The sequence below is a fragment of the Nematolebias whitei genome, chromosome 1 (genome assembly GCF_014905685.2).
Source record: "Nematolebias whitei isolate Nwh7 chromosome 1, NemWhi1, whole genome shotgun sequence".
NCBI classification, from domain to species: Eukaryota; Metazoa; Chordata; class Actinopteri; order Cyprinodontiformes; family Rivulidae; genus Nematolebias; species Nematolebias whitei.
This window is the reverse complement of record NC_056498.1, coordinates 63292701-63303714: the sequence shown is the minus strand read 5'-3', so window position 1 is coordinate 63303714 and position 11014 is coordinate 63292701. Positions and strand designations below refer to the sequence as shown.

Sequence of the window (11014 nt, the reverse complement as noted above, 5' to 3'; positions counted from 1 at the left end):
ATAGATAGATAGATAGATAGATAGATAGATAGATAGATAGATAGATACGTACAGTATGTACTGTACGTACATACATACATACATACATACATACATACATACATACATACAAAGTACATACATACATACAAAGTACATACATACATACATACTTTATTTATTTATTTTTTAGTCTCAGGGGAAAATTCGAGGCATCCAGTTTCATGTTCTAAATATTCAGAGGGGAAAAACACACAAAATAATCAAAAAAAGAAGCAGAATACACAAATTTGGAGAAAAAAAAAAGACAAAATGCACGAGGTGGTAGGGTGTGCTACATTCATGATTAACCTATGTATTTGTATACATAAATTCACATCTAAGCATACATATACGCATGCATTTGTACATGTGTATATATACATACATAAGTGTCTGGGGTGCTGCCAATTTACAAAGCTCTATTTAATACTGTACGTAGAGGAGTTGAACAGTCTGATGTCTTGAGGGACAAAGGACTTCCTGAGTCTGTCCGTGGAGCAGGGCTGGGACAGCAGTCTACCGCTGAAGGAGCTCCTCTGCTTTATGATGGTGCCGTGCATAGGATGGTCAGCGTTTTCCATGATGGATAGGAGCTAACTGAGGGCCCTTTTCTCTGCCACCAATGTAAAGGGACTCCAGCTCTGTTCCCAACATGCTTTCCTCACCAGCCTGTCGAGTCGCCCTGCATCTCTTCTCTTAATACTACCTCCCCAACACACAACAGCACAGACGAGGACACTGGCTACCACAGACTGGTCGAACATCATGAGTAGTTTCCTGCAGATACTGAAGGACCCAAGCCTCCTCAGGAAGTAGAGCCTGCTCTGACCCTTCCTGTAGAGGAGGTCCGTTTTCACTGATTAGTCCAGCCTGTCATCTAGTTCTATGCTCATACATTTGTAGGTCCTGACCACCTCCACATCGACTCCCATCGACCACCTACCAGCACCAGATGGCCACCAACTGGCCTTGGAAAACACCAAAATAGCTATAATTCAATCAGTTTCAAATACCGAGCCAAACTTTAGTATTAGCAAAACATCATGAACAGCAACGTAGCTTTTAATTAAACTTTCAGTAAGTAAATCAAGATGGCCACCACAGCTAATCAACCATAGAGACCACAAAAATGGTTATAACTCACTTCGACAGATACTGAGTTAAGTTTCATGTGGTAGTAGCCGAGAGTCATTTACAACTTGTTTTACTTGTGACTTCTCACAACATTGCGTGAAATTGAGAATAATGTTTTTAAATAAAGTTTGGCCAAAACAGATTTTAAAAATCCTAATTTCTCAACATAACGTATTTAGTCTAAAACATAAAAGGCAAGGCGTGATATGCATATGTTCATTTGTTAAGTCTTTAGCATTCGGGGGTGCAATGTTTTTGTATTTTTCAGAAATCTGCATCTCTGTGTTAGTTTTGGTGTAAAAATGCATTTAAAAAAAAAACAGCCATGTTCCCTGCATGTGAAATGAATTGGTGATAACTGTCTTCCTGAAAGTATGACCTTTTCTGAAGAAAAACAAATCTACTCAAACACCGTAGTAATTCACCTGGTAGGCACAACAGGACACAAAAAACTATGGGAAAAAGCTAAATTAATAACTCGCCTTGGGCCTTAAAATAACTTGCCCCCATGCTGCTGCTTAACTATTCTTGCTTGTTCAGCCAAGGAGAAAAAGACCATTCTTATAGTTAAGGCTTATCAAACAGTATTTTAAATTTGACACTCAACAAGCCTCTAATACAAGTCCTCTGTGGTTTTAAAGGTGTACTTTTACATTTTAAAAAGACCGTTCTTTTATGCTTTTCCTTATGTTTTATGCACAAAACAATCTTTTATCTTGTTCTAATGTAACCTGATGTATTTTTTTTCCCCAAATGAAGCACTATAAGTTTACAATTTCTTTGAATATTTGTCTTTGTACTTTATGGTACTATAGCTCAGAGTAACTCTTGAAATATAAACAAAAATCTACAAGATACTTTGTGCGAACAGTTTTTGTTAGTTCTTGTTCTCTCTGTAAATTCTAACCCTTAAAGATTATTGTATATACTCCACTAATATTCTAACAGCAGAATTTTATTCAAACTATTATTTCTAACAGTCAAAATATTGGAATAAATCGAAATTAGCTGTATTTCTACTTGTGCTTTTATTTTTTCCATGCACATCTGGTGGCACTGCAGGGAAAAATGGAAGTGCCACAAAACCAGTAGCATACTAAAATATGAGCTTATATTTAGAAATATGTTGTTTCGAGACAACAGCTGTAAAACACAAAATTGTTTTTATGCTCCAACTATAAATATATGCTATTTTATATGCAATAATTTACATGATGCATTTATAGATACAGGTGTTTGGTTTAGTGTTAATTATTTCTGTGCTCTGCAGGTGAACAGGATGTTTTTATTGTTTGTTGTTTAGAAAAATGATAAAGATGTGATTGGATCAATTTAATTTAATGTCTTTTTGATATGCACATGAATTATAATATCTTGTAATTCCTAAGAGTAGATGAGCAAGATTACTACAGTTTGCATTAATCTTTCATGGACTGCATTTTTAAGACATCATTTGTATAAAAAACTAAAGCTCTGGCAGTTGGTTGGTCTAAAGTATTACAGATGTGTGTTAGTACTATAAGAAAAAACAGCAATAAACTAAATGAGTGATCATTGTACATGATTAATCAGAGTAAAGTTACACAACTTTTAAGTATTTGGATTTCAATTTACTGTAGGCATCCTTAAAAAGAAATGACAAACTCTCGAAGAGTAAATGTTGCAGATTTGCATGGTCTGACATCCCAATGTCAGACCATGCAAATCCTCACAAAAACAGGAGTAAACTCAAGAGCTCACAAAATGTGCACATTTATTTAGTGAAAACTGAACTAGTGTTGTTTGGTAGGTTTGCCAAGAAGAGATGTTTTCTCTCAAACCCCGTGGAAGCACACTTTCCGTTTGCAAAGTTACAACTGAACAAACCACAAGACTTCTGGAGGGATATCCTTTAGACAAACAAGAGCGCAGCTGTTTTAACCAAAGTACAACAGTCGATGATCTAAAACCAAATGTTGACATCTGTTCACATTTGGAAACTGGTACATGTAACAAGACAATAATCACAAATACAGCACCAAATCTGCAACAGTTCAATTTTAAAATGTAGTATTTCATTGAGTCAATGAAATACTAAAATGTCCCACCACCTACTAAAACTCCACGTCTGTTTTCTGGCTACCAGCAAAAATGTAACAGGACGAGTGTAAATCATGACTCATCTGTCAGAGCAGAGCTCATGCGCTACATCCAGGCCTCCTCTGATGAAGGCAGTGTGGACTGCCTAGATTTATGGAAAAGGCATGCAAAGGTATTTCCAAGGCTCTTTCTTGTGTCTGTGAGGGAGCTTGCAGTTCCTGCCACGAGTGCACCAGTGGAGAGGGTATTCAGTCACGGAGGACTTATAATGCACCCCCATCATGCCCAGCTTAGTGCAACAACTCTGTCCAACCTGATCTTTTTGAAATGCAACCATTTTGTTAAATAAACTAAATCTTAGGATGCTGGAAGACATCTAGAAGCACGTTACCAGAGAACAACCATTCTGACCTTAATGGGCGATTTAGTGTTTTAATATTTTTATTTTATTATTTGTTATTGTTCGGAGGGCAGCACGGTGGCGCAACTGGTAGAGCTGCTGCCTCTCAGCGAACAGGTCCCTGGTTCAAGCCCCGGTCCAGGGGCCTTCTGGGTGGAGTTTGCGTGTTCTCTCCGTGCATGCGTGGGTTTTCTCCGGGTACTCCGGTTTCCTCCCACAGACCAAAAACATGCATGTTAGGCTGATTGGTAACTCTAAATTGTCCCTAGGTGTGAGTGAGAGTGAATGGTTGTTTGTCTCGTTTGTCTCTGTGTGGCCCTGTGATGGACTTGCGACCTGTCCAGGGTGTACCCCGCCCCTCGCACAGTGATTGCTGGACATGGGCACCAGCGACCCCCGTGACCCAAAATGGAATAAACGGGTAAAGATAATGGATGGATGGATGGATGGATGGATGTTATTGTTCGGTATTTTTTTGTGGTGTTTTCTGTCATCAGTTCTTAAATTGGTATAGTAAATTCACTTGACGTTCATAAATATTCCTTAAAGTTTAAACTTCAAAAGATGCATATAAGACATTGGTGTTACCAAACCAGTACAGTAAGTAAAATACTGACAATCGAGGCTGTTTTATAGTTGATGAACATGTAGAATGTAGATGAATAACATGTATGTTTTTGTTGCAGGACACCAATTTTTTTCATTATACAGAGATTAACTTTAAAGGAATTGTTTCATTGTTTGTTTTTTTTCATATTACATAGCAATAATCCTGTTTAAACTTATAATATACCAAACAATCAGTGCTGATACTGTATACTAATACTTAAATAGTGATTATAATGAAATGTATGGTTGAATACCATAAATGAAAGCAGTGTTCTGCTAAGCAGTCTGGACACAACGCATTGTATTGAGAGTGTTTGTTACAATCATGAGACTTGACTTGAACTTGAGCTCAGAGACTTTTGGGCATCTCTGTACCAAGTTAAAGATCTGGACCCGAAAGTTTAAGAAATTCTGTGTCGGGACATTTGGGGATCTGTTCACAAGACAATGCAGGCAAACCTCAATTTTCTCAGTCTTTATTGTGAAGATGGCTGACCTATAATTAATTTACAGTGAAGTCAGATACTGTTAAAGTAATACAGAAAATGGTTCCTGTAGGATGTTGCTGAATAATTCTTCTACAACCCATTAAATTGTGGGGTGTTCCTGCATTGTGGCTGAACTTTTCTTAAAATAAAAACAACACCAATCTGTTTTATATTGTTCAGTATACCTCCATTTAAAACCTGTTGAACAGATGAAGTTGAAGCCTTCACATTTATTATGAAAAAGGTGGTATTTTACTCTTTAGCTGTCTGCATCTCATTCCGCCCAAATCAATGATTTTGATGCCACAAATGTTATCACAAGTAAAAACACTGATCGATTTTATCCTTTTCAACTCTGATCTTCAAAAGTCTTTCTCAGACTAAGCAATGGACTTGAAAACACACTGAGCTCATATAATTCTACAATAATTTTCAAAGCCTGCTTGCAGATTGGCAAATTCAAGGCAACAAATAATTTTAAAAAAAAACTTTTTTGTGTGCAGACTTTTACTCATCCACAGTTAAATTTATTGTGGACATTTGACTACCTTATAACAAATAATGTTAGCTTTAAATGGTGCAAAAATACCCTCGTTCATTGAAAACAATTCGGTTTGGGGGAAACGAAATGGCAAAAATGGTACAAAATATGTAAAAGTTTGCACATAAGATGCAAATCAACACATCTATTGATTCTTTTTTTCAAACATACTAAATATAATCAAGCTGAGCTGTTTAGTGACTTCAGTGTGTCCACAGCCAAAAGCTGGGTTTTGCTTTGATTAGGAGAAAATTGGTTTGGATAATATTGTTGCACCAGTTCTGCTTAGATCAAACCAGTCATTCTGCAGGGAACCAACAGATTTGGATCTGATTCCCACCCCCCTCTTGTCCCAGTATACACACGGGTTAGACCAAGGACAGTCTGGTGGCTTTATCAGGCAAACAGAACGACAAACACATTCACACCTCCATGCAGTTTGTACTTTATTTTTATTCACCTTCTCTTTTTACTGTGACAGCTAGAGCACCTGAATAAAACTGATACAAAACCATGCCAACCACTCTCTGTAGTATTCAAAGGAATTAACAAAAACGCTATTCAAGTGAGATTAAATGCAACCTACGCAGCAAATCTTCAAATGTGTTTGAAACAACACATAAAATGTCTTTTCAAGCATGTTTCTTTTTTATGTTTTTTAATTCATTTATTTTTTTCGCCCTGTTTGACCAAATCAATGAAGATGAAACATTTGAACTTTGATGTTTTTCTATTCACATCCAAAATTCAGCATTAAAAAGTGACAAACCTTGGGCAGGATACATAAAATGCAACCCTCTACTGCACACTGAAGACCTTTAGACATGAAATCCCTGACATAACAGGCTCTAAAGCATGTTGCACCCTCGGATGGTCTGAGGATCTTTGAAGAACTGCTGGAAATGATGCATCATGGGCTCCCACAGGAAATAATTCAAGGCCATCTTAACATGAGCGCTAATACTCAAATATAACTGAAAGCAACAGAAAGAAAACCGTTAAATAGGCTATCTTCTCATTTTATTACCGTTATTGTTATTTTAGTTAAATTATCGCAGCTTGTGCCAGCTGAACTGTTCAAAACTAAAATGCAAGCACTTGGTATTAAATCAGCAACATGTGGATGCTTCATGTGGGATATGAGGCTGAAATGGCAGCAGAAATGTGAGGGAGTGTGTTTATTTCTTTGTAGTAATGGCAAAATATCTCATGAACAACTAGATTTGAATGACACTCTTTAAGTAATATTTTGATGAACTGTTTAAGAGTCAATCCAATTCAAGGTGGCTATCAGGGCTTAACTTGACCAACCCAAAAATGGTTGTACTCAGCCAGTTTTACAGGGATTAAGAAAAATGTTGATCATTCCAAACACACATCAGTTTACCTGATTGTGCAGAATCTGTTGAGTCAAAATCATTAGTCAAAATGTAGCTCTGGGGGGCATCTCGATTTAGCATTCTGTCATGAAAGGCAGCAGATGATGTGCATTTCTTCTTGTCCTTTAATTTCCAATGTTTTTACTAACTAATTAATTTTTTTAACCTTTATTTATGCAGGTTTGTCTCAATGAGTCATGAGGACTCATTTTCAAAAGAGACCTGTTTTAGACAGACACCATATTAAAAAATATGCCATTAACATGGTTTCAAGGACTAATGAATCTGGAACCGATCAAAAAAATTAAATATCATAACAAGTCAGTCAGATGTGGCCAAACTCTACATTAACTAATGTTCCTAAAAGATATAGTTGTTTATTTGTGTGGAAATGTCAGAAACAGCTCTTATAGCAAGAATGCTAACAGAAACATTGTATTATGCCTCCATAAATTATCCTTTGCATTCTGCATTTCTGGATGCTTTGGATGAAGGACGAAACATATCAGCAAAAAAAAAAAGGAAAGAAAGAAACTGTCCAGATGATCTGACTGAACATTGTTGGTTTTTTTGCCTGGATTATTGAGCATGAACTTTGGTGTTATAGCAAAGTTGACTTTACTGAAAGAAAAAAATAAATGCATGCTTCAAAAATGGCCATTTGCTGATTTTGAAGTAAATTTTTAGTTTTTATGATAAACGCACCAGTTGAAAATCCGATTTTTTTTTTTAGCAACCACCTGGATTATAGTGGGAAAGGCCATGACACGATGCTGAAGTGGGAACAGACAAATTGCATCACGCGTGGTGAAGAGGTTGTCATGAAAGTGTGAACACCATTGTAGTGGATCCAGAAAATAATGGCTTCCAGCTGAATCATATTAAAATATTGAGTGAAGGATTTAACTCATTAATGTTTTTTAAAATGTAAATCCTCTGGAAATCCATTGTCTGTATCACATTTGTTTTAGTGTTGTGCTGTTTGTTTTTTAAATAGATCTTTAAGAAACATGATATTTATTTTTGTTAAAAGCACATACAGTATGCACCAAAAATGACCATATGCTGACGATGATAATTTGTGCAGCCAAATTATATAAATTAATCTGAATCCTGCATGCATTTTCTAGTATTATTAAGTTTTACCTTTTCTAATACTTTTAGCATCTAAATAGTTCAGATTTATTTCCTCAAATTAAACATTTAAGTAAAAGCTGTTTGTGCATTTAATCAAATAAATTCAAACTATACACACTTCGAAACAGAAATATTCCAATTTTAATTGAACTCAACTTGCTGTTTTTCTCTTAAACAAATTATAACTCAATGTGAATTCATTTTTGTTGAGAAATTGTAAATATTTCACACTGCATCTTTGGCCCAACGCACTGAGCAATTGTGGTTTTAGCTAAAGTGACATGGCCTCATGAATTCTTGGAACAGATGTTGACATTTCTTTGCATGGAAGCTGTAAATGGAGAGGGACCATGTTACTTGGAAGATTTCTTGTTGCTTTAAGTGCCTTCACGTTGATTCACATCCTCCACAGAGGCTGGATGGAGGTTTAAAACCACTGAAACAATGTTACAAAAAAAATACAGAATGCACAGGATAATTTATGGAGGCAACTTATGTATAACGCAATGTTTCTGGCATTCAGTTTTTATGGTTTTTGTCTATTTTCCACACATTTCACATATACAGAAAGCACCCAAACGTGCTTTTTACTTGTGAATTTAAGATGCAACAGCTTCACCTTGTTTTTTTCAGGGGGGTTTGCAATAGGGAGAAGAATATTTCAGTTCAAACTGAATAAATGATCACTTCTCTCAATTACGCACAACTTGTGCATCCATAGGATCAACACTTGGAAATAAAATCGTCAGATTTACATTTACAAGACAAATCAAACTGTTATAAAAATGAAAAGAAGGGCGTTAGTCACTTTGAACTCGTGCACAAGTGCAGAAAATATGAAATATCTAATATGTTTTCCTTGAAATGTCCACATTTACAGCTAAAGTGGTTAATTAAACAATGTGTTTTTTGTATAGAGGAGGTGGTGTGAAGGGAGAAAAACCTCTGAATGCCGTCACCAAACCTAATCTCTGTCAAGGTCAGAATAAAAGCTTGAATTCTTCTTAAAACAAACAGATGGTTTGTGGTTAGCGCTCGCCACACTGCGTCAAAACGATGCCCCGTGCGTAAATCTGGAGCGCCCAGCAGGCTACTTACGCTGCTGTTTTGTCCCGACCAGTGCACCATGGCCTGGTTGTGAGCCGTATCCCCGGCGAGGGCAAAAGTGGAACTCGTGAGACGAAGCTCCTCCCGGTCCGGATCCTCGCCAACGCCCTCGGTTCCAAATCCGGACCAGGTCTCTGCGCTCCGCGTTCGTCTCCAACTCGGCGCGTTCCCGCTCTGAAAGGAGAATGAGTTATTTCTTCCATCCCCGGTGCGACTGTCTGTCACGTTGCTGGGAGCGGGATCAGGCGCACTTTGATCCAGATGGGAAAGTTTTCTAATCTCCTGCGGACCTCTGGTCTTATTTTCCAGCCGCGGCTGGACTTTGAAGGAACTTTCTTCCCTCTGTTCCGCAGCGCCGAGCTTTTCCTCCCAGCTGGGTAGCTCCGCACCAAACCCGACCAGTTCCTCCGCAGCTGCTGCGCTAAAGTCGGCCAAATCCAACAGCGGCGCTTCCCGGGATGATGCCTCAATAAGCGGCAGCTGGCACGAGGGGATGCACGTTACCTCCGCGTCGGTTCCGCTCAGGCTGGAAGTTAGAATGAAGAGGCAAATCCACTCAGAGGAAACGAGAAAATGGCAAAGCCCGACGCGCGTCTCCATCCTACATTGACTCGGACCTCATTTGTGTTTTCAGAAGAGAAGATTCTTAGTCAGGAGCGTTTTGTTTTCCCTGTCATCACCTGGCGGAGACGAGTCCGTGGACGCTCTGTGAGGAGGTGCAGCAGCGCGCGCGGACAAGTGTTCCCACTGATGCAAACGATGCATCAGAGGAGGAGCTGAAGGCTGAATCCTGCACGAGAGGGGAGCGGGGCGCACAGCCGCATCCTCTCAACCTGTTTTTAGAACAAATAATAATAAATAAAGGCACAATCTTAACGGAGGTCTATTTTCTCTCTCCCATGAGACTAAAGTCTGTTTTTGATTAGCAATGCGCAAGATATTCCTTCACTTCTGAAATATTTGGAGGTCACCCAGCACATAATTAAAACTGCTGGAGAGGTCTTCAGATGCGGGATGGGGGCTTTGGGGGAAAGTCTCCAACCATTAGGATGTCTCCATCTGCTCGCCTGCGCACAGAAAGGCAAAGGGACTGAGGTTGCTGATACAATAGGGGCTTTGCATTTTCCATCACCGCGGTTCTGGGTAATCAATTAACAAGATTGCCTGTGTTCACTGTCAATTATGCCATGCAGGTAATGACTCTGTTGTGGCCTGCTTGCAGAATGGCCCAGTAATTGTTTCACTTAAAGGCTACTCTCCTGTATCATCCATTCAGCACAGCCTAATGGAGAACATGTGCATCCCCCAGTATTTAGCTTCTGCTTTCCAGGGCCTTTACAGGTTAATGGAGACTGGTTTGACAGAAAATAATGAGGAGGATTCAAAGTAGGGGTGAGCAAGTAATCATTTCAGCTGCAAGCCTTCTCTGATCTCTGCAAGTGTCGTGGTAATAATCGAGAGCCCATTATTGCTGTGCGATACAGGCATTGAGAATATATTGTTATATTTCCCTATACGTTTTTGGCTTTGTTCCAGTCTGCTAATGGTAAACCCTTCGGAGAACCAGAGCCTGTCCAAACGCTGTGATTAGATTCTATTTCTGGGCAACATTTAGTCAATAAGATGAGGATGCTGTTGACTGGTGACTGATGCCGAAGAGACTCCCTGTATTGAGCTGTGCTCTCTTCATCGCTCTGAGCTGCGACGTGATCCTGTTCCACGTACGGGTCAACCGCACAGAGACGTCTTTCATTGCCAGCCATTAGTGATGCAGCGAGCAAGAGCTGTCTCAATCTGTTTCAGTTAGCCCCCACCAGACAAGAGGAAATCAGTCTATAATGCAGATTGATGGCTGACTGAGAATTTCAATCATGGGGAGCTTTAGCTAAAAAGCTCAAGTCTCGACTGTAATGTAAACCTAAAGCGCGTGCAGACTATCACAATGCAGATCACACCAAGAGAAGGATCGACTGTGCAGGTGTGAGACATCTACAACTTCTTGAATGGGTTTTTACTTATTGTGACTTTGTTAGGGATCCGTCCACACTGACACAGAGAAATGATTTTTTGCTGATTTTTACCAGGTTGGTTTTGGATGAATGTGAAGTTAATACTGCTT

General features: G+C 38.8%; 1 protein-coding gene across 1 annotated transcript in view; it reads right to left on the bottom strand.

Moving 5' to 3' along the window:
* LOC119430250 (VPS10 domain-containing receptor SorCS1-like) overlaps positions 1–9495 on the bottom strand; it is a 65605-nt gene extending 56110 nt beyond the window's left edge. The window contains exon 1 of the mRNA XM_037697698.1: positions 8887–9495. Within this exon, the coding sequence (XP_037553626.1) occupies positions 8887–9495 (609 nt within the window). The remainder of the gene's footprint in view (positions 1–8886) is intronic.
* Between the last annotated feature and the right edge of the window lie 1519 nt (positions 9496–11014).